Source organism: Lipophrys pholis (assembly GCF_963383615.2).
Source record: "Lipophrys pholis genome assembly, chromosome: 2".
Lineage (NCBI taxonomy): Eukaryota > Metazoa > Chordata > Actinopteri > Blenniiformes > Blenniidae > Lipophrys > Lipophrys pholis.
In genome coordinates, this window is record NC_137636.1 from 23489928 (window position 1) to 23515050 (window position 25123).

Below are 25123 nucleotides of genomic sequence, written 5' to 3' on the forward strand. Positions count from 1 at the left end.
CGATTCGTGCTTTTCTGTGGGCACAAAGCTGTATCTCCGGTGCTTCTTCAAACTTGTGGTCGGATAACTTATAGATTAAAAAAACACTTTATGAAGTATTCAGTTTATTCTTCTCAGACATAGCTGGTTGTAGCTTTAATCTAAACACTGGGTGTTAAATATTTCAGCAGGGTTTTTTTTTATACTCTTTTGTATTTAACATTCCTTGGATTAGATTGTTCACAACTCAACTAGTTACAAAGTAAATGTGCAGACTTTAAGACAAACTGCCAAATGAAGAGATTTTAACTCTATTGGATGTTCTACAACCTTTGTTTTGCCACTTTCCAGCGAATCACGATTAATCTAGAGCCAAAAAACATATTTAACTTTTGAAATGAAGATAACGTAGGTCATAAGGTTTTCTCTTCAATCAAAAACTGTATCTTTAAGTTTAGAAAGTTTCAGAACCATAATTTACAGTGGGCTTTTGATTGCATATAGTTGCTTTTGGAGATGTTGACTGTTTTGCCCAGTTCACCTGTCATGTGTAAAGAAATGAACAGTTTCATGCATTTTGACTGTTTTTAACAGATTTAACCTTTTTATTTTTACCTTTACCTTTATTTTACTCTTTAACCTAATCTAATGATTTTAGCAGTGTTATCTATTTTTAGCATTGTCTAGCCATTTAACTTTCTTTTAGCCCTTTTATTAGCAGTTCTACAGCTTTCATGACTTTATAGTATCTGGCACATAAACAAAATATTAACCCCATTTACACAACAGCCTTTCAAATGAAAAAGCATCGTATTTGCGGTTTCATTTCAGAAACACTGAAAACAATGTAGCTTGAATGCTAGGCCACGAGTTGGTCCTAAGTGTCACATTTCTCTCCTTCAACTGCAAGAGAAGAGTAACTTTTAAAGGTAGTCTGGTGTGAAAATAAAATGAAAGTAAGAATGAAGATGTTTTTTGACATGCTATCTTCATGGAGCTATGAGATTGGAGTCACATTGACTCTTTACTCCTGAGTGTTTGGGACTTCTCTACTATAAAATGTCTTGCTAGAGGTGGCTACTAAACAAATGAACTCTAAAACCCAAAATACTTAGTGTCTTTTAAAAATCAGACTGAGGAGATCGTTAGAAGTTGTCAGATTGTCTCTTCCACTACAAATGAAACCACTGAACACCAGAAGTTTGCCAAGGACGACAATGAAACTTCAGAACGCAGCTGACAAAATGTCACAATGATGAGACAAAGGCTGAAATCTTAGAGAAAACCGGGAAAACCATGTGTAGCAACTGATAACATGATCATTCTGGCTATTTTACATGTAATAAAGCCAAAAAAGGAATAACCTGGTGTTAATGTAATCCAATATTTGAGCCAATATTGTTATATTTTGTCGATAATTTATCGTATTAATGAAGTAGAATGGGGGGGGGGGGAAATCCTGTCAAGTCTAAAAACTACTAGTAGTATTGTAATGAGACATAAAGATGATTTTATTTCTGCAACTTTTTGTTACTTTTTTACAGCTTTTGTCTTGTGGATGGCATAGCCGTCATTTTCAGTCATTGATGATACTCACGATGCAGCTCGCCGTCTCAATATTGGCTTTGACATTTACTTTTTACTATTTCTTTACTTTTTTTGCAATTTTTTACAGCTCTGGCTTTATTCCATTAAAAATTTTACAAATTCTTACAGTGTTGGTTGGTACATATCATTGATTAGGTGAAGTAGGGTTGAGGGAGCATCATTCATTTTTGGTTGCTTTCCTGTCTCACTGTCTGGATTTGAAGTATCGTGGTGGAAAATTGATTCCAGTGATTATCAGTGTATCCTTGAAGAGGAAGATCTGTAGAAGTGCAGCAATTAATCTCAACATGGAGGTAAACCCACCACAGAATAGTGCTGTAAGTAAAAAAAACAACCCTTATGTTAGTGGCCCAGGCAGAGTTCAGACATCAATCAAACAGTGCAGCTGTTTCAATAAAGACCCTCATCTTTCTCCTCAACACTGGAGAAACAAAAAAAAAAAAAAAATTCCTTTTAACTTAGTTTGTTGTCCTTTCAGCCCTAAAAGACTCCAGTAAGAGGTCCATCAACAACGACTGGAAGATCGAACTTCCAGGAGAGTTCGAGCTGGCCGGGACCACGGTGCGCTATGTTCGACGGGGACTGTGGGAGAAGATGTCTGCCAGGGGACCCACTAAGACTCCCTTACACCTGATGGTAAACCGATCAGCCGGTCACACAGCACTGACGTTAAATCCAGCCAGTCGCAGAGTACAGTCCAGGTTCGGGCCAGAGGCTTTTCATCGTAGCGTAAACATTCAATCCTCCAACGTGAGAAGCAGCTTGTATATTATTTCTCTCAAACTCTTCACCTCATGTCTCCATTTTACTGCTGTGAGATAACATGCTCTGATTTGGAAATATATACATAAAATTATGATGAAAAACAGAATTCATTATTATGGCTCTGTGAGGCCACATCTCATATTCTTGAGTTCAGTCTCATGGATTTTGGTTCATGGCAAATCCCCTCCAGAGACATATTGTTACGAAGAGGAAAACCCTCGTTCTTTCTGTATATCTGTGGTTTATGAACACACACAGTCGCCCCTCGTAGAGAGCCAGACATGGATGAACAGCTGATTACGCTTTTGGGCATAGCTGTAAGTCAGTGGTCTGGATTGTAATGGAAACTAATGAAGCTCTCGTCAGGAATGCCTCTTTGTTACATAGTCTTTTATTTCTATATTTAATACTCCCACAGCATATACAACACATGTTAGTGATCTTTCAACTCTTTTTTTTTGGGCGGGGGGTGGGCGTGAAGTCACTTTTAGTTCATCTACCATTCAGTTTCTCATACTTATACAAGACAACAGACAATCTGAACCAGGTTGTCTTGTATTGTAATGATATGAATTTGTTTGCTGTTTGGAAGCATTATGTGTTGATATGTTGATATAAGGCCCTGCTTTATTGTTTAGTTCACTTTTTTTTTGGTAAACACTTTATGACAAATGACAACAGCACTGTTCAATGACAAGTTATAGAAAATGTTTAAAAAACTTGGACTTTTCTTCTTTTTGTAACAAAGTGAACCAAAACAAAAACAAAACTAGAGAAATCTTGTCGCTATAATAAGAATAATTTTCAGAATGGAAAAAAACCTAAATTTAAATCGTAGCAAATAAAGTCACATTTTAGTTCAAACATTATTCATAAGCTCGTTTTCTTGATTTGTGGTCAGTGTTGATCTCTGAAAGAAGCCAGAGTTCATCTGTGGACTTGAGGAAGAATAAGTTGTCAAAATGAGAACCGTCTTTCAAAATACTTTCTTTTTTTTTTTTTTTTTTTAGATTAGCAGACCTGTTAAACTGGAAGGATCCTGTATTTATATTATTGACAGTGGGTGTGTCACCTACTTTTGACTTCACTGTAATGTTTTGGCAGGAGAGAGGTCTATTATTGGGTCTGCAGTCATTCTTAGAGGAACTTTAGAGGGAAAAAGTGAGACAAACACTGGTCTGAAATAACCGGCCTGAAGCCCCGAACGCTGGTGCATTCGCTCATATCCGCGAGCAATTTAATATTGGATGTTCATACGATATTTCAACCTTGTTGAACTTATTCTCATACAGTACATAGGAATGTGCAGCAAAGTGACAGTGACAGCTGGAACAAAAGAGGACAGAGGACACCAGCTCAACCAGTTTTAAGCGGAAAAGGTTCAGAATATCGTCTGCTTTCTGATCCTGCACGCACACGGATGTAAAGACTAATTGTTTCTTCAAGAGTAGAAAACATTTCTAAGAATCTAAAGTAAACCTGCTGTCACTGGTCGGTCGCCAATCATTCCATAAATTAAAAAAATCAATAAGAAAAAAGAAGAAGAAGAAGAAAAAAAGACGTGTGTCTCGTATAAAACACCAAAAAAGAGACTTGCGAAAGCATGTTGGAAGGAGTGGAAAAGTTGTAGGAGAAAGAGGAAAATGTGTAAGAGGAAGTGGAAAAGATGATTGATAAAATGGGAAAAGTTTAAGAGCATATGGAAATGGTTTGTAATAGTATAATGTTTCTAAAGTCACTTAATCATCAATAATCTCCATCTCAGCCAAAGAACATGTTTTCTGCTGTAATTCAGCAGCTCAATTTTTCATTTATAAAAAAATGTGAATAGTGTTTTTTTTTTTTTTTTTTTTTTTTTTTTAGTAAAGTCATTCTTTTTATGCTGAAGGCTGTTTTATGCTTGATGCGTCTGCGAGCTCCGCATTACGTCATTTTAGCTGCCACGCTCCTCCATGCCGACCTGTTCACGCGGACGTCACCGTTCCGTGCGCCTCTAGACTTTTCTGACGACACGGACGGAGACGTGTGGAAAAGAGGAGGACGGAAGACTTGGTTATAAAAACACAAAAAGCATAAAGCTGCACATCCACACTGAAAAATACAAGATTTGACTCATAGATGCCAATTTGCTCCAGTAACAGACTTCCACAATAGTTGCATGCTCCACCTGCAGGATCACCTGCTGGTGTTGAAGAGAACAAGGCTCCTTCTTCTACCATAATTCAGTGCTGCCGGGGGCGTGTGTTTGCAACGCGCTGCCCCCTGCAGTTTGGGAGTGGGAGCCGTGTGTAATATAAATGGCGCACATGATTCCACATGTCTAAGTTCTACATGTCACGCCTGTGCGTCAAGCATAAAACAGCCTTAATACCAGTCACTGCTTAGCCCTGTATATATTAATGTTACGTATTTAACTGTATCCTGTCATATTGACTTTTTAACTTCTATACTATTTATTCTGTGTTGTGTTTGTGTGGAACTACACTATATTGCAAGAAATTCCACCGCGGATTTATCAAATATTTCTGTCCTATTTAAGAAAATGTGACCATTTTCTAGAAGAATCAGTGCTAGTTAAATAGTCTAGTGATAGCAGACATTGTGATCCCCTAAAGTGAAGCATTTTAACCAGAAACCCTTGGAGAATCGTGTTCCACGCGGGCCTATCACTTTAGACTGTAACCTGCCCTAATTGGGGAATTGTAAAAGATTGGCTCCGCCCACTGCCACACAGGTGAAAGTGGACTGAAAGTAAAATTTTCAGAATGTCTTTTTTTGTGAACCCCCTGATTTCAATTCGATTCTCTTCGATCAGGAAGAAATTCAAATGGATTTGGCTCCTTCCCTCTGCTGTGTTTCCAGGTGCTTCTCTTTCATGACCAGAGCTACGGGATTCACTACGAGTACACGGTGTCTCTGAACACGACTCAGGAGCGGAGCAGCGAGGAGCACAAAGAACCAGAGTACCTGTACATCTGGACACACAGCAGCTGGCAGGACTGTACGGTCCAGTGTGGAGGAGGTGAGCTCTCCTCACGGCTTGAGAACCGTCACATATGGTTAGGGATGGGTACCTTTCGTATTTGATATGATACGGGATCAATACCCAATACTTTTATGTGTGTTTATGTGGTAATAAATGTTAATTTGTTTAATAATAAAATCTCAAAAAAATTCAATTTAGCATTTATTTCTCAATATGTAAACAAATGTATCAAAACAACAAGCTTATTTGTACAGTTGTTCCACAAATTTCTTCAACACTTAACTACAAACAGTATTGGCAAAATGTTATTACTATAATGGGTCCAATATCTTATTGTACTTTTGGCAAGTTAACACATAATGTGCTTCTTTACATTGAAAAAAAGCCAAAATTCTTACCTTATTGGCAGGTATTGTATTATTGGCCATGGCTGATTAATGTATCTACACACATGATGGCCTTTACATCATTCAACAATATCTGTGAACAATAGACTTTGTAACAGTATATCAGAATATTCTACCCAAAATCTGAATGTCGGACACTTTTTGATACAAACTGGTTGGTATAAAAGAAACGTAGCAGATGTGCTGTCTGAGTATTCACAGGAAATTAAGATGCCTCGGTAGTAAATTACTCAGAGTGAATTACCACATTATTTCTCTTATGCAGGGAAAATGTCAATTGAATCAGGTTCTATTATTGTGTTTCCTCAGAGGAGCATATCTGTTCTCCACACAGACGAATTAGCACAAACAGCTTCCCTACATGAGAAGGTCAAATTGTTATTGTCACAAAACGAGGTCTCATGCCAATGTAATAACAAACAAAAAAAAAAAACTGCTTTATTTTCCCCCTTTGTAGGCCGCTGCGATCACTTTGATGTTACTTAATGTGATGTTGGCTCTAGATGTCAAACATCTACACGGGAGCTCTCGCAGATGGATGAAATCTAATCCACCATTAAAAAGAGATAAGCCCAGCAGCGGTGGGCTTTCCCCCCCTGCTGACGCTCTGACCACTAATCCAGAGACACCTGACCTCTTCTCCTCATGGAGTCGAGATATTGTTTACCTGCGATAAGAAGAAGAAGACTTCAACCTTCAAAGCTTCTTATTTGTCTTTGCCTGAACTTTTACCAGCTGTTACAAACAGATGCTCCTAAGATGTGATGTGTTTAATGGTACAGCAGGAAGACGGTGGTCCACCTGTCACTCTGCAGGGAAACTTGCAGTGTTAACGGTAAACACCGTGCCTGAAGATCCAGTCGATGTAGCTCGTGTAATGAATTTAGAGTATCAAAGCACTGTATAGGCACGCGGAATGCCAGGAGCATGTTGGAGTCTGTAACTATAAATTCTACAAAAAATCTGCTCAGAAACTGGAAAAAATGCATACATTTCTTATAGAAGTATAAATACTTAGTTGAAACCTGAAATTAGCAGTTACAGGTTTGAAATGTTTTAACTTTTCAGGTTTGTTCTCGTCTTTAAATTAGGAGGTACTTCCACTCAAATTTAGAAAAAACCTGTCGAGTTTGTAATGGATATTCAAGAACTTACAGTACTTTAGGCTTCGTTTACACGATTTCAGAAAACTGGAAAAGTTTCTTTGCGTTTCGGGCGTCCGTTTACGTTCACGGAGACACTGAAAACGCAACTTTTTGAAAACGCTGACTCCATGTACACTGAGGAAACTGCAACTTTTAATGAGTACAGAGGCAGATGAGGCCGCCGATCTTCAGCCCTTTATCAACGTGTGTTCTTGCAAAAAGAACCTACTTCTTTGTTATATTAGTTTTCTAATTCAATAGGCAGACTGATCCCCGTGCAGGAGAATGACACCATAAGCTAACAAGTGTGTTCGTGTGCAAAACTGACTTCACTTCTTAGCACAACAAATTGTATTTCCTGATTTCAGCTGGAGGTCCTCTTATGACTGTGCCCGTATCTCAACAGCTTCCGTGTACATTAATCCACAGCCCTGCACGATGATTCTTCCCCGGTACAGCCTCTGTAGTTTCTGTTATAAAATTTCTCTTTGTCATGACATGTTGCAGGAAATAGCTGAGGCTGCTTCAAGGCCACAAGAAGGCCGGAGTGATTGGGTGGTATGTAGTTTGGGTTGCACAAAGCAAGTTCCACCCATGTCAGGTCATGGAGTTTTCCCTCTGTTCAGCTTGCCAAAAGCACATAATATTGCTTTATCAAATAACAGTCCGGCTTGAGAAAGCATGAGCTAATTTGAGCGATCAGCAGCATATTAGCTGGGGCAGGCTTCCCTCTGAGGAACACACACAGCGCGCTGTGTATTCATAATTGCCCGGCACCCCACTGCTGCTTTCCTGAGCCTGTCCACTCATCCTCTTACTGCTTTGTAATATTGGTAATCCAGCACTCCAAATGCTTCAGATTGCATGTATGTGAGAAGAGAGCTTTGAAGTTGGAGGAGACTGCTGCTACTCAGGAGACAAGGTCAGGTGCTTCTGGATTAGTGGTTAGCGGAGCAGCGAGGGGTGAACCCACCACTGCTCAGCTGATCTCTTTTTAATGGGAGACCTGAGTGTATCTGCTTGAGGTCCCGTATAGATGCGTGATGTGAGGTGTTATGTAACCTGCGCCCTTTCATGCAAACACTGCGATTGAAGAGGCACACAGACGCTCACAAATCACATGGAAAGGGCTCTTGAGACGACCTTCAACAGTTCCAGGATGCACAGTGTAAAAAAAAAAAAAAAAAAAAAAAAAAAGACCGTTTACATGAAGTTTCAAATGAAATGAATAAATCTTTAATTTTTTTTGAGTTTTTGATTTTGGAAAATTTCGGGTTTACATAGCAACATTGCAAATGCTGAAAATTATGTAGTTTTAATGTTGGGTCACTAGTAAGTGCTGTTTGTTTTGTGTGTGCATGCGTGTGCACACAAAACATTAACAACTGGAGTACACTGACCTTTGTATGGACAGATGACCAAGTTGGATTGTTAATATGGTGTCTGTCAACTCTAAAACTACCAAGTCTCAGGAGAAGATGGACTGGGAGTCATGACACTCTGGAAGAAACATTGTTCATCTTGTCCAGCCACTGAGCATGTGCAGAAGAACTATTAAGTACGATTGTGATGTGCATGCTCCGTAACAACGTTTTCAAAAAGTTATGTTTTCAGTGACTCCGAGAACCGCCGTGTGAGCAGACCACCAAACGTAATGACAGTTTTCCGTTTTCACTTGAAAATGTAGCTGTTGGAGTTTCATCTCAGAGCAGTTCTTCTTGACCAACCGACATTGTAACTGCCAATTTCTTGATTTAAATTTTTTTTCTCACACCTATGGTGGCCAAATACAGCAACTTCTGGCTACTCTCCAAAACTCCTTAAAACTACTTTTTTTTTTTTATAACTTTTTCATTCAGAATACCAGACTACCACAAACATTTATCTGGTAGACTATGATCCAGTTCAACTCCCAGACTATAAATGTATGCTGTCCAGTCAGTGAAGCTTGGAAACCACTCCAGATCAGAACAGTTCTACACAAACCATTTAAAACAAGCTACAATCCAGAGATAAAATGAATGTCTAATACTGGAGATTATTGTGATAGAGACAACCAGTAGTTAACACTTACCACTTGTGAATGTGGAGATTTTGTTTGAAGGAGATATTAAGTGTTCTAAAACTTGAAGAAAATCAAAAGGCTATTTTATTGGCTACAAAAACATCTCAATTTCTGATGTGTTACTCATGATTGCAAGCAAACACCTTGATGTCCCATCCTGAAACCTGCACCGCTGTTTGTGCGTGTGTGTGTGTGTGTGTGCGTGTGTGCGCGCGCAGGTGAGAGGAGGACGGTGGTCTCTTGTATGAGGATTGTCAATAAAACCATGGAGGTGGTCAATGACAGCCACTGTCAGCCTGAGAACAGACCACAGCCCCAAGTACGAACCTGCAACAGCCACCCCTGCCAGTACCGGTGAGACACACACACACACACACACACACACACACACACACACACACACACACACACACACACACACACACACACACACACACACACACACACACACACACACACACACACACACACACACACACACACACACACACACGCGCGCGCACACGTACACATGAATTACATCTTTAAGTGACTTATGAGGGCTTTTATCCCCACAACCAAAATGTTTGTCGCAATTTTCACCGAAAAAGACCACAAGGTGCTTTACATCAATAAAAGCAGAAACAATAAAAACAGAAATTAAATTGGAATAAATATTAGTATATCTAGTGATAGAAACAGGGGAGTGACAGCTAAGCAAGAGAGCCGTGATGTGAGTGTGTAAACCAGTGCTGTCAAACACACTTTAGTTCTGGGCTCACATCCAGCCCAGTTCCATCTTGAGTGGGCCGGACTGGTATAATAGTGCCTTTAAAGTTAAACTTTTAATTTTACATTGTCATGAGGCAGAGTATATGTGGTCAAATTGTATTTTCGCAAAAACCAAACAATCAGCTTTATGTTGTAAACAGCTTTCAGTTCCCAACACAGAGGTACGATGTGGCTCCACCATCGGCCACGGCAACATAAGAAAAGCTAACTCATTGGAGGAAACTATCTTTAAGAGTCTCCACTTCTCTCTCACCTTCATATAAATTCTCCTTTTCACAACCTCACCTCAATGTCATGTGTGAGTTGATTAAAATGCACATTTTAAAATGACTCCACTCTTGTCCTGTTGGATAACTGAAAGCTTTCAAGTTCTGCTTTACAAAGTGACTGGGTGCTGTTTGATCTCCACCCATCATAGAAATAAAGATCTAAAAGATTCATTATGTTATTTAAACCCTATTAACAAGATTATAGAGGTGCTCTGATGATCTGGAATTGGCTTTATCATCTATCAGCCACCAGGCTACCTGCGATTTGGCTTCGCTTCTCACGAGCTGCTGTATGGAAGCCCCAAATGATTGATTCTCATGCCAGATTTTAATTTATAGTGAATTTACAGAAAGCCAGTCAGGTTTAAAAGAGACACAGAATGAGCAGGCGTGATGTTAAAGCTAGAAATGTGTCCTATTTCAATTTAAGTAAAAGATAATCACAATCACATAGTGAATGCTGAACTTGTGTAAACATACAAAAACCGAGGCAAGTAAATATGTCCTAATATAGTCTTACTCAACGTGTTCCAATCTAATTTTGACAGTCTCAGTTCGAGCAAAGCCTCAGGACCCCATGTGGCATCAGCATTGGTGCAACGATGTTCTATGTGATAAATTCCAAACAGATTTCTGCCTCTTTGTTCCAGTGCTTTAACATTCAGTCGTCTCCCAGCTCAGATGAAAGGAAATGATGGACAGTCGTGTATAAATTCTGTATGTTTTCCCACAGGTGGGTGACAAGTGAGTGGGGGTCCTGCTCTGCCACATGTGGGAAAGGTCTCCAGCAGAGGGAGGTGGTGTGTGTGTACCACCTTCAGAACGGCTCGCTCATCAACACCCGGGACCTGTACTGCCAGGGGGGGAAACCTCCGGTGCTGCAGGGCTGCGAGGGCCGCCTCTGCCTCACGGTGTGGGAGGCGTCCGAGTGGTCCAAGGTACGTGACCCACCCAGACGAGCATGCCCCGTTTTACACAACAAAGTTCCCAAGTGAACGTTGGTAGCGTTTTGGATGTCTGTTTACATGACAACGGGGCTCAGTGCCATTGAAAGCTTTTTAGAAATGGCTGCCAAGGTGGAACTTTTTGGAAATGGCTTGACTCCATCTCTGTGGCAATGGGGGAAAACACAACTTACACTGCTACTGTACATGCGCACTTACAAACACAGCTCTTTAAAGCTTTTTAAACGCAAAGCGTTTCTGAAAAAAACCCGATGCATTTTCAACTTGAAACGTAGTTGAATAAACAAGGCTTCTGACTTGGGTAGATCACTGCAAAGAAGTTTTACTCGATAAAAGTGGTGATGTGACAGCATTTTGACAAATTGTCTGTATTTCTGTATTCCCAAACCAAACCGTGGCTATTTCTTTTAGAAAAGGATGTAACTTGAAAATGAACGCGAGTAATACTAAAACATGAACATTATATCCTGTTGCTTCATCCAGTGCTCGTCGAGCTGTGGTCATGGTGTTCGCAGGCGGACGGTGACGTGTACAAACCCTCAGGGTCTGTGTGATCCTTTATCCCAGCCCACCAAGGAGGAGTCCTGTGAGGACCACTCCAAATGTTACGAGTGGAAAACCGGCGACTGGTCCAAGGTACGACTCTTCAAGTTCTTGTCAGCTGTTATTCGTTTAACTTACACCTTATTGTACTCAAACAAGAGGAAACAGAGTGAGAATTACAGCTATTGTCCATTTTTTACTTTTATACTGTAAATATACTGTATATGAAGTATTTCTCATTTAAATTATGTGGGAATGTCTTTGAATCTTCTCATCAAAATGGGCCTGCTGACCATAAAATGGGTCTAAAGGCCACATGTAGCCTGGGGGCCACCAGTTTCCCATCTCTTGAGTCACACTGTAGTGCATGTAAAAAAAAGTGTTGGGCAGAGCTACAGTATTTTGACTTAATTCTGAAAAATATTGCCTTTAGAAATTGTTCCTCACAGTTTTTAAGTTTAGGTCACAATCACCTTTTATAACACGAAAGTTTCTAATCTACGAATTAAACCTTTGTAGAGGGAATTTTATTCTGCCGTGTTTCTTTTTGTATGATTATCATCGTCATCGGAACTTTTTTCACGTGTGTTAAGCTTGAACGTTTCTTCTGCTCTTCATGTGGCTGTTTAATTCTCGGGTCATCAAGGGGAAGAGGTTCTTTGGAATAAAGTTTTTTTTTTTTTTTTACTTTCTTACATAACTTCCAGCTTTATTTAATATTTCTTCTAACCCTTTTATATCCGACTCTCAGAAGTGTCCTTGAATGAACCGAATTCAACTGCTGCTTATTAAAGGTGCTGCTCGCATTGTATCAGGCTGAAACACGTGAGAGACTCTCGGCACAAATTCAAGTAAAACCTTGATTTCATCCACATCACGGCAAAGTGAACGGTGAAATATATCATCGCTGATTGGAATCTATTGGATCTGTACATTGATAGACTGGAAGGCTGGTACAAGTCATTCGGGTTTTTGAGAGAATTTTGTGCAATTTCGCAGCACATTTTGAAAGTGATAAATCTGCACCAAACAAAAGAAAAATGTCAGTAGAGATTCAATAAACGAAGACCTTTTTCATACAAGTCTTAGGATCATTTACATCACGACCAGCTGCATATATTCATTTATGACCTCGACAGTCCAGTTTCCTATGTTGTTCAGAGAAGAGTTCTTCTTGAAATCGATCCATGTTTTTAAGCTGCTTTCTTGTTGTGCAGTTTGGCCTCGTCACAGGATGATTTTAGCAGCTTGGGAATTTTACTGCTATTAGGTTTTTTTTCCAAATTATGTTATTTTGATAGATAGCAGAGCAGAAACAATATTGTTAATTAAAGAAAAACAGACAATGTGATTGTGCTATTTCATATTGTGTTACCAAAATTACCATTACTCAAGAGTATTACCCTCCCCAAATCCTTTTTTTTTAGAGTTAGGGTATGTGAGAAACCTGAGCTCGGTGAAAGTTCCTACCCGCTCACTCGGAGCGTGAATTTATGAACACATGCGTGCTGAAAACTCCAGAAATCAAACATATCATCTTTAAAAGTGGTTTCACACTGGGATTTTAAATTTTTTTTCTGTGTTAAAGTTTCCACTTCTTCTCAGAGCAGTTTGGTTGCAGCTGCCTGCAGCATCCACCTGCTCCACCCTCACGAACCTGCTGTTACTGTCTCTACCACCAGGGGGCGCAGATCCCTTTGTCATTCACATGTACACATGTTCACGTGAGAGAAAATCTCGCTTGCACATGAATTATGAGCTGGAACTAAGAGATATGTATGAACAGGCATTGATTTGATTGCATTAATCCAACACCTGGGGAAACATGCAAACCGTACATAGAAAGGGTTCAGTCCTGGAAGAGCTGTGAGGCAAGAGTACTAACCACTACTCCGCCGTGCCATCTGCTTTAAGACAATCCAATGCGGTTGAACTGTTTGATGTAAGTTAACTATTCAGGTGGCTGAAAATTATCCAGATTCAAAACATGTTGGTTGAATCATACCTTTTTGATTTGAACTCATATTGAGAAAATCACTTGCAGCCTTTCATCACAAAAGTTCTGAAATCAAAGTATTATAAAAACTTCTTGACACATTTCAACTGATTAGTTGGGGGTGGGAATTTTTTCCTCATTGTTGACGTGTTAGAAGCAGGAAAATGGGCAAGTGTAAGGGTTTGAAACTATAACAGGCTCATTGAGGTCTAGCCAACAAAATGTTATGCAGGTAGAGATATTCAGGGCTGCACGATTGGCGATAATGTTCAGTATTGTGATAATGGCATATTTTCATATTTCATATTCATATTTTATTTGCATGCTATGCATCTATCTATCCATTTTCTCCCGTTTCCGGGTCGGGTTGGGGTGGCAGTCTGAGCACTGTCACCCAGATCACATTGCACCGATTGAGAACCTTTACTGCGGGTGGTGAGCCCACAGGAAGCATGCTATGCAGCTTTTCAAAAAGGACCTAAACTCCAGAATAAGAACGGCCGGATTTGATAAAAACTGATGAAGTACTCAAGAATTAATAAATGAAAAAATTTGCTAAAAGGCTCAAATGACAGCTGAAAGCACTTATAATATAGCTAAACCTGTTAGGAAACTGCTAAAGTGGGAAAAATCCCCCTCAAACTGGTTGAAATTGGCTTTAAAAGCAAAACAATAATGTAATGAAATGAGCTAAATTGTACCTATGAAACATGAATGAAACACTTTTGTAGATGTATTGTCTTTTCCGGTAATTACAGATAATTTGCATGTTTGCTATTTGATATGGTGTTTCGTCACTAAAACAGCTCTGTTGGTCATAAAGGTTGCAGACCTCTGGTCTATCCTGAGACTCAGACATGTGACTCTCAGCCTCAGGAAGTTTGGTTAAAGCTCCAGGCCCTGCGGTGTCCATCAGAGCGCCACTTTCTTTTTATGCTTCATCCCACATAATGGCTTCCCGTGTCTGTGGGGAAATGGATAAACTCATTAGTATTAGTATAATGATGCTTAGCAAATGAGTAGTGAGTGGCCCCACCAGGTCTGCTGCTTATTAGAGTGTTATTAATGTTTGATGATGATCATTTGTTATCTGGCAGGTTGCATTAATTAAAGAAACCTTTGGTTTCTTGGGTGAGGTTAATAAGCATTTTATCTAATATGTGCATGATTTCATGTAAACATATGACCGAAACAAGTCTTGTTTTGATTCCATTACGCTATAATGGTTTGGTTCATTCCTCTGCCTGTGGATCATTGGAAGTGTCAGAGTGGAGACTACTCATTTCCAAAGAAGTAACTTTACAGAGGATCACTAAAAATAAACGACTTTTCTTATTCTTAACCTTTTTAAAAATATTTACATTAATCATGAATTGTATTCACTTCATTGTGTGGCGGTTAAATCCTCTGGTGAAGAAAGTTTATGGGCATTTTTTTTGAGTTCGTAGAGGTTTTCTTACTTGGGTACGGTTGGATTTTTTTGCAACTTATCCGTTGGGATACCTCGCCCAACGGAGCTGGTCCGTTAAAGAGGAGCGACAACGCAGCCGTCTGCTGATCGGTAGTGATGATTGTCACTCTCGACAAGCCCGCAGTATGTAAATATCTGATCAGCCGTAAACTCTACTGTTGTTTACACACTTCTGTGCTCACTGATTGTTTTATCTCTGGTAATTGAAAATGTCGCTGCTACACTGCCCCCTGGTGTTCTGACAGGGTGCAGGCGCTCCTCTCTAAAACAGGAGAGGAGGAGATTCAGCGGGAGCTGGGCACTGCTGTTCAGAATGAGAAAGTTTTCCAAGCTGTGTCACAGAGAGCGGAGGCTCAGATTAGTTTAGACAAAGAGGAATCTTTTTGGCGGCATTTGTAAGTACTTGTACTTTTTTGTGGCTCCGGCCTTTAATGTCATGAGATGGTGGTCAATCTGGGCATCGAGCATAACAAGATGAAGGCCCTGTTTACAATGTTTTCAAGTGGAAACGGTAAACTTTCATCACCTTTCGGACATCCGTTTACACGACAACAGTGCATGAAGTCATTGAAACGAGAACATTTTGAAAATGGTGTCCAGTAAATGGGTAAAACTGAACTTTTCTGTAACTATTGCACTGCACACTACGGTCAAAGTAAAAGGTTCAGGGCAAACACGAGAAGTGTGACAAGAATGATTTTTAACAGCACATTTACTCCTCTATCATGTCGACCACATGTGGAGACACTTTTTTTTTTCTTGCATACAGACACCAAGTGGGCCGAAACAACTATCGTGAGCACACCGAGGTCATTTTATTACAAGTAGTTTTCTTGTGGCTCCACAGGAACACTACTTAGTTTTCAGCATTTGTGCCATTTTTGTACCTTTTCCTCTGGGGAATAATCCAATCCCTTTCAGAACGTTGCTGTGTGAAGGCAAAACCTTTCTGAAAGGAGAACGCAATTATGTGTTTTCAGTCAATCGTTGCCAAGGGCTTTAACAATCCCTTAAACCTCTCTTTCACTCTTCACGTTGGGCTTTGGAGTGGCGTTCTGAGTTTGCATGTTCTCCCTGTACATGTGTAGCTCTTCTTTGGAGTAATACTATAAAGTGAGGTCGTACTCGAGACCAGTCTTGGTCTCAAAAGCACATTTTCAAGATCTTGGTCTTGACTTAGCGTAGATGTTTATACGTGCGCATCAATTCACGCCGTAGGTTGATAATAGTTAAAGAAATATTGCATATCTATGAAATGTGACAAAGTCATAAACTACACAATCTGAATCAAAAGTAGACACTTTTTGGTATATTAGAATAAAGATAAAAGGCTTAACATTTCGAAGTTGACAGACACTGACGGTTATTCAAGATGTTTGATATCCAGGGAGCAAGATTATCAAGGTTATTAAGTCAATGAAGCATTGTGTTTCTGCCTTTCTATTTCTGAAGGCAGGTTAGCATCAGCTGACTGCACCATTTACCAGCCATAATGACGGACATCAACCTCCCTTCCATTCACACAGTGTCTGACTCAATCTCCTCTGATGGGGCTTTTTGTCTTTTTTCCATAAGTCCTGTGACATATCAGTACATCTAATAACTGTCCCCAGCCTGAAGCAGCACACCGCCACACATCGTGGTCCACTGAGGCTTTGGGACATTACACCTAATCTGTATTCATTAGTTTGAGTGAAATATCCTCCTCACGATCCTGGTGGCCTAAATGAAAGAGTGTGAACGTCTATCCGTGTTTCACGTAGCAACCACTGGATCAGTCGGCTGTCAACATTTACATTTACATGTCAACTTACTACCCTCTCCAACATAAAGCTTAAAAAGGTTCATGAGCATCAATTTAAGCCCCAGATGAAGATTCTATCTTGAAGATTACACTTGCTGTGGCCGAACATCTTTACTGTTCTTCAAATGGGAGAAAACTGAATTTTCAATCACAACCCTTCCAAATGGGATTCCGAATGTTTCTTGCACGTCTTCATGTCTCTTGTAACAAGCATGACTGTGTTGGTGTGTGAATGGGTGAATGTGATGAATGATGTAAAGCACTTTGGGGCTGCTCACACAGTTGAAAGATGCTGTATAAGCTAAGTCCATTCACCATTTATGTAACCGCCGGCCATCTTCTCCAAGAAGTTTGAGAGTTCTATCGACGTATCCGTCTCGGCTGGTTAAAGAAGTTCCTACATGAACTCACCAACAATATTTTTAGTGCACACAGCACTGTAATGAAGGTGCACTAAACCACATGGCTTCCCCTCAGGGACACACAGCTGCTTTGTGTTTTATTTGATACCAGCGGCTCCGCGCGCCTAATAAAAATGATTAAAGGAACAGCAGGCACTTTAATGTCCTGGCCTACTGTGGAACGACATCTCCACATACAGAGTTAGTGATAACAAACTGGTGCACAGAGGATGATAACGCGATGCCATCTCCATTTTTATTATTTGAAGCAGTCCTTAAGGTCTCTTTCAGTGGCACTGCATCGGCAGTAGTATCAGAATATGAGCAGTGGCGGTTTTGTAGGGGCAATTCCCACAAACCTGAGATTAACAACCGCAAACTTTTAAAAAAAAAAATGTTTTATTGGAAAAGCATTATTTCTGTGAAAGTGCAATGAAACAGAGGAAATCAAAAGAAATGCTCTAGAAAAGAGATTAAACTCCTCTAAACGGTCACAGAAAGAGCAGTCATACAGAGATCAGGGTTATGGTTGGGTCGACAATAAACAGAAATGTTTCTCAAGGGGACATTTTTTGAAGTGGTGTCAAAGACCTATAGACACGAGTCTGACAGTTTTATAGCACTATTGCTTATTTTGGGCATTTTATTGGCATTTAAGTACTTAAACTATGAATAGGCCTTAATCCTGTAATTTCCAATTGTGGTCAGGGTGTCATTCGGACAAACAAATGAGTGAATGTTTAAAAAAGTGCAGTGGTTCCCAATGTGGGCTGTACCGATCATCAAAGGCCCCAAAAAACTTAAATAGAAAGCAACAACGGTAAAATCTAACGACCACTCATTTCAGCTGTTCTTCCAATGCATTAAATTGAGAGAACAGACAGTCTGGAATGAACATGAATAAGGCACTTGATTTATAAAGGTTTTGTATAAAGTTGAACTTTTGGTTGATGTTTGGTTGTTCAGTAAAGATATGTCCAGGCCTTTAATGTCTTTAAGACAAGCTGCTCGTTTGACAAGCTGATGAGGATCATCTGATTCAATAGATGAGTAGATTACTGTATCGCAGGTGATCAACTAACAACAACACCAAAACGTGTGTAAATTAGACTACTTGAATGAGGATATTGTGTGCATTAGGTCCTGTTTACATGGGCCATCCGAGGAAATCTGTGAAAACCTGAATAGATTTGAACCTCCTCAAATATTTTCAGATGAAGAAAAAGACCTTGCATGTTGTACGTGGATTTCCTTGCATGAACTCCTCCCTGAAACACAGGACTGATATTCCATGTTCACGAAGGTAAACATGCAGCGTGTCATTCTGCGCTTCTGTCAGAGGTAATCCTCATAGTGATAACGGGTCAGCTTCTGTATGTCTGCATACAATATCACACTAACCCTCTTTTTAATGTTTTTTAATTTACAGGCAATTATTTAGAAGATCGAGCTATAAATATGTTAGAAATGTGATTTTGAGCGGCTGGTTATAAAGCTTGACTGCCTCAGTCACTTTATCAGACCTTTAGCTGCACGATTGAAGCCTCATGCATCGACAGTAGTGCTAAACCTTGATTAACATTGGTAAGAATGGGCTTTTTCATCCTGTTAAATCTGGTCATCTTCCAATGGCAAGGTTGTTGGTTCGATCCCCGATCTCACCATGTGCAGTTAAGTTGTTATGCACCCAGATTGCCCATAATGTTGGTCTCGCTTCAGTGAGCGCAGAGTGCTGTGAGACTGCTCAAACAGTAAAAATGAGTGAAGTCCATTAACATTTAAACCCCCTTTACATAAGCTGCCTCTTCTTCTTTATGGTCATACAATTTTATTTCCAAATGCCTCATTGAGCTTCATTTGTAAGTAAAATCAAGTGGACCTCAAAGAAGTTATTGTTTCTGTACTTGTTTGATATTTCATTCCCTTTGCGTGTCGATAGATAACGAAGACATTGTCAAACAAATGACCTGAAATTGACATTGTAATCGTATATTTATGTGTAATTTGCTTTCAGAAATATAGATCAGCATTTTCTTTCTTTCTTTTTTAATATGAAAGTATTGAACTTGTCATGCTACGATTGTTACGATTCATATATAATTAAACAAAACAATGTAAAACCGAAATGGCATGGAAACTCTGCGTGTGTTACATTATTTCATGTTATGGATGGCTAATGAACCAAATCTCAGTTCTATGAACCAGATCTGGTTTGAAGTTGTCTGAATCTCTTTGAATGTGTTGTAATATGCTTGTATATACACAATTACCAGGTAAATACTCATATGGATTTGCAATAGGGACCTTGTTAGCCAAGCCAAGCACTAAGACACTGGTAACGTGTCAAACTAAACTGGCCCAAAGTATACATAACATTCGTTCAGTGCTTCCAAAATGTCCTTTCTTGTGTAACTCATAGAAAAACCACCGTAAATCCTACTGACTTTCATTTTTCAGGATGTGTTAAAAAAGTGAGTATCTGCGAGATTATTGACACGTTTGATTGGATGTTCCAGTGCTCGTCCTCCTGTGGGAAGGGTCTGCAGTCAAGAGTGGTCCAGTGTATGCATAAAGTGACCGGTCGACATGGTAACGACTGCCCCGTGATGCTGAGACCGCCAACCTACCGACCCTGCCACCAGGGGACCTGCAACGAGAAAATTAATGTGAACACCATCACTTCCCCCAGGCTAGGTGAGATACTGTTTAACGAGAGCTTCTTGACGGTTTTTTAGATAACTTCCTTTTTCAATGTCTGGCAATTGTTCTTTGATAATGTTAGTGGAAGCCGCAAAGTGACCAGTTTATGTCTGTTAAACTCAATTTGTCAGCGTTCTACTCATTTAAGATTTTTTTTTTTAATGTAATAAGCATGACAAACTTTATAGACAGAAGAGGGTTGAATAGGGTTCTAGAAGCAGTCTAAACTTATAGCAGTATAATTAAAATGCTTCACTGTGTCCTGGACCGGCCCTTTAACAACTGAACTTAGAAGAAGTGGGTGGGACATGCATGGATCAGGCTTTTAGTGTCACTGTGAGCCAAGATGTTTCCTGTATCAGTTTTTAAGTACCGTAAATCCCGGACTATAAGTCACACTCGTCAAAAATGCAAAAAGAGCACACATAAAAAAAACTCACTGGTGTATGAAATGGATTCATTTATCTTGTCTGGACGTAAGTGCACCATTGATAACCTTAGCCTTGGTCTTCCAGAACCTACTATGAATTTGTTCCCTAACTCTGGCAATCATGTTTTTAGCCCACGATCAGCCTTCTTTCTGTTCTTCATCACAGTAACAGTGCTTCTGCTTTTCCCCAGTCCCTAACTAGTTTCTCTCACACTCTGAACTCTTTTCGATGCACCTCTTAATCATTTTTGCCTTTAATTATGCCGTCAACATTTTTCTTTTTTTTTCATTTGTCTTTCTGTCGGTTAAAAAACGGTAGTAATGGAGGTTTTTCTGTTGGCATACGGTGATATATTTATTGGTCACATGATGTATTTTGATAAATGTCACTTCTTAATAGAAGTCACTTGCTAAGCAACTAAAGAAATTTGACTTGTAGTCTAGAGAATACGGCAGATCAAACTTAGTACAATTCCTGTTTTGAACACTCATTTGTCACCAAATATTGTGATAGAAAAGGTGCTAACTGACTCGTTAACATCCCCCCTTCCCCGCCCACAGCTGCTCTTACCTACAAATGCATGGGGGACCAGTGGACGGTGTACTGCCGTGTGATCCGGGAGAAGAACCTCTGCCAGGACATGAGGTGGTACCAGCGCTGCTGTGAAACCTGTAGGGACTTTTACGCCAAGAAAATACTGCACAAGAGCTAATGACCAAAATGCACGTACTCTCGTCCTTTTGTAAATGTTTTTAATGTTGTTAAATGTTGTATTAAAAAAAAAAAAAAAAAAAAGAAGGTTTCTATTATGGATGAAACTTTTTGTATTTTAACGAGAAAAAAAAAGCAAGTATACATAAGTGTACATTTAAAATGAGCTCATTAAGCTTCTAGTTGTGATGAAGACTTGAAGATGTCCAATATTACTTGTGCTGTACACCAAAAAAGAAAAAAAAACCCTTCATGAAACCACCGGGGGAGCTTTTATTGCACAATTGACAAACACATGCTTGATTTTAAAGAAGATATTTTTTACCTTCACAACCGGCGACTCCCCCCTCATGCCTTTCTGAATTGTGCTTTTCTTTGTTTGTTTCACTCTGTTGTACTGTAATATAGCATATTGTTGCAATATCAAACCATCGGTAAAGTTTTTAATGTAAGTAAAAAGTATTAAGTGATCTGTAATGACAATAAGTATAATGTGTACATATGATCAGGAGCCATGTTAAGATGCTGTCAGATTGCAGTGAATCAGCCCAGATAGTGACCGGAGACCCACTGATCCACAGGTCTGTGTGCGGCCGTGGAGCGCTAATGTAGCATTCACTCTGAGGGTCTGTCTCGTTTGAGTTTGCAGTCCAGCTCGTTTCTTTCTTTAAGTTTCAGCATGTTGATTTAAGAGAAATCTTTCTGCAGGTTTAGGTGTTTTCCTGTGGCGGTGAGTCGGAGCAGCACCTCCTCTCGCTGGCTGTTCTAACGCTTATTGACTGACTGAAGCCACAGGCGTGTGGTGACAGGACGGGTCAGGATCCAACTGATGTAGGCAAATGCAAACATTTTATTCATTCTTGAATCTGTTTTTTTTTTCTTTTTAATCGTATTTGAAGACACGGATCGAAATTTCAAATGACTTTTGTCCAAATTAGTTTCTGATTTGAAACCTACGCTCAGATTGATCGGTCAGATCTGATTATAATCCCGGTGGCCTCACACGGAGGAGCTCTGTTACTTCACTGACTTCATCTTCATCTGTTTGGTGAGGAAATACCAGTAATATCACACCTGTTGTCTTACTTATGATTATGACAGCTTGGTTGACATGACTCTAAATCTATGAAATGACAGTTTATTAGCACGTCCGAGCAGTTAAAGTTAGATACACAGTATTCACAATCAATATCCATATACCATCAAAAGTAAAAAAAAGAATGCACCAGACTTTGACAAAAAACTTTGAGGAATAATTTTCAGGAAATACTTTGACTAGAATTTTGACTAAGGTCCTGTCCACACGAGTCAAAATGATCCTTTTTCAGCCCGATGTCCCCCCCCCCTCCCTGTCAACACAGCACAGAAAGACTCCAAATAATGTAGCCAGGCCTATAGGGAGCAGAGTCACTCTGCCACAGAAATACACCAAAAAACTGCCAAGAAGACATGGATCATGAACAAATCCTCGTAATCACAAAATCCAGCATCTGGCTTTATTAAACAGACTAGCATCAGTAGCTTCTGCAGCTGGACGTGCAGCTGCGCCGTGTGGATGATCGGCCAAAAATCTTGTGGTTACAAGAAACAAAACCTAAGATGAGGAGATTACCATTGTGGTAAGAACAAATGAGATGTAGAAGAGTTTCAACGTTTCAATTAGATCGTTTCCCTATGAAAAGCAGTTTTGTGTTTGCTTGCAAACTCTGGTGTTGTTCAATTACTAGAGAGTCTGAAGCACCAAACTGAAGACAGAAGCCTCCTCCACTTAATCATTATTGGTTTACTTAACTGAACAGTGAGCCTTGAGTCTTTTTTTCTTTCTACATTTACCAGGCTGTTATTGAGTTCTGCCACATCAGTAATCTAACATGCACTGTGTTACATTGTTGTGGTGGCAGAATATACGTCACAGCAGCTACTCAGCTTGCTTTGTTCACATGTCTTGATCCCATTTGAAAAATGGCAATATGAGTGTGTGCGCTGTTCTTTTTCTGGATTTTTGTTCAGACCAAAGAACCTCACTGCAAGTGTGGACGCAACCTTAAACCAGATTATCATCCAGGCCTGACATAGACTTAACCTTGCCAAGCAGACATTCGTCTGGCTAAAGTCTAACCATAAGCAAATGCAGCCTGCAGAAAATCATGATATCCAGCTGCTCTCTCGTAACACTGGTCGCCGTCCCAGGAAGCTAAAGAGCAAAGCTGCTGCAGCCCTAAAAAATCTGACCCACACAGAAAACCCTCATCATGCAGAAAGGAACCGTCTGCTTTTCAAAGCATCTCGGTAATGGAGCCGTCAGATCTCAGGCAGGTGTTCGACATCGGTCCAACGTGACCACTTACAGAGAAACTTCCCAGCTGCTGTTCGTCTTCTTCTGGACGTCGAGTCATTTAGCTTCCTATCAAATCATCATTGCCTCTTGGCAGAGGCGCTGAATCAATTGAATATTGAAAGCACGGCTTCACAGCTCTTCGTCACTGTAGTGATCGGCAGCAGGAATCTGCTTATTGCACTTACAGTATCTGATTTGTAGCCGGGTGGCTTTGTGTGCTGGCGGCATTGAGACCAGTGTTCGGGTCTTTAATGCTGAACTCCCCTCGAGCTCTTGGAGGGATTTGGTGCTTCTTCTTTAGATAAAAGTGCTTCTTTTCTCTTTCACAGTCCAACTTTTACTTCTGACAGACCGGCTTCCGTATCACGTCATTAACGTGTCTAGATATATTTAAATTTAAATTATCATTTATACTAAACCTGAGCGTTACATCCGCGATCACACATCAGTGTGTGTCTGTGTATGTGTGTGTGTGTCTGTGATGTGTGTGTGCACTCACACAGAAGCCTCAAGTCATTTCCAATGAGTTAAATGGTGCTAATAATGACCTGTTTCACTTTGTGGAATTCAGTTTATTTTCAATAATGGTCCTATTGTAACTGTAACCGTTATATATATATATTTTTTTTTTGTTTGTTTAAGGTTTATTTAATGACATTTTGCCTTTATTTGATGACTTTTTTTTTGTCAAATGTAGTGCTTCATTATTCCTGTACTGTACTTTTTAGTTGCACATACACCATGTTTGGTACATAAACTGCTACTACATATATTTTTATGGTGCTGATTTGGAACTGAGTAAACATTCTGTTTATACAGGGATTTAACCATTTCTTTGTTTTTTGGTTGGTTTTTTTTGTTCTTTTTTCTGAGTAGTCACTATATTTTTTATTGTCAGCCACTTTGTGTCCAGTTGTCATCAGACCGTTCTGAGTGGATCAAATCATGTTTTGTTTTCAAATCTACTGTATATTGATTCTCTTTTATTCTGTTTTCTTATAAATATGTATTTTACATGGATAAAGCCTTGTATGGTTCACTATTATGGTATGTGGAGTTACCATTAAACCAGAATGCAGACCGTTCCTCCTTCTTTTCTTGTGCTCACACACATATTGACGTATGCCGATCAGTCAAAACATTATAACCACTGACAAGTGGCGTTAATAACGCAGATTATCTCTTTATGTTTTTGGCATAAAGTCTGATTTTTGTTCTCAAAGTTTGTGTTGGAAGCAGGAAAGTGGAAAACCAGAAGGATTTGAATGAGTTTGACCGAACAAATTGTAATGACTGGATCTTAGTCTGCATTGGTCGCTATTTTGATGTATTATAAAAGCATAGCTCGTTAAACGTGAACTTCTTAATGATATACCAATACTTCAAGTTCAAGTTTATTTATAGATAATAATGCTGTTACTTACTGGTCCGGCCCACTTGAGATCAAATTGGGCTTCATGTGGCCCCTGAAGTAAAATGAGTTCAACACCCCTGGTCTAATCCAACCAACCTGCTCAAGTAGCTCAAATTAAAGCAGAAGGTATTGCAGATTTTTAAAGATGCCAGATTACACAATCTTACAGTTTGTTGCATATGGCGACGCATGAACCAGGAGAGCAAGCTCACGCTGACCACCATGCTGGACTCTTAAGCATCAGAAGTGAACCCGGGGGCAATATGTGTGGTTTACACTGAAGAGATGGTTCACAACATGGGGGAATCATGACGGCTAATGGGGCACAGTTCAATAATCTCTACGGTAAACTTT

General features: G+C 39.7%; 1 protein-coding gene across 2 annotated transcripts in view; it reads left to right on the forward strand.

Moving 5' to 3' along the window:
- Positions 1-21105, forward strand: part of adamts17 (ADAM metallopeptidase with thrombospondin type 1 motif, 17) — a 104530-nt gene extending 83425 nt beyond the window's left edge. For both annotated transcript variants that reach the window (XM_080492354.1, XM_080492355.1), the window contains 7 exons: positions 2066-2223; positions 5215-5374; positions 9174-9309; positions 10729-10933; positions 11444-11596; positions 19692-19869; positions 20867-21105. In XM_080492354.1, the coding sequence (XP_080348480.1) occupies positions 2066-2223; positions 5215-5374; positions 9174-9309; positions 10729-10933; positions 11444-11596; positions 19692-19869; positions 20867-21018 (1142 nt within the window). In that variant the 3' untranslated portion in view covers positions 21019-21105. The remainder of the gene's footprint in view (positions 1-2065; positions 2224-5214; positions 5375-9173; positions 9310-10728; positions 10934-11443; positions 11597-19691; positions 19870-20866) is intronic.
- Positions 21106-25123: the final 4018 nt, after the last annotated feature.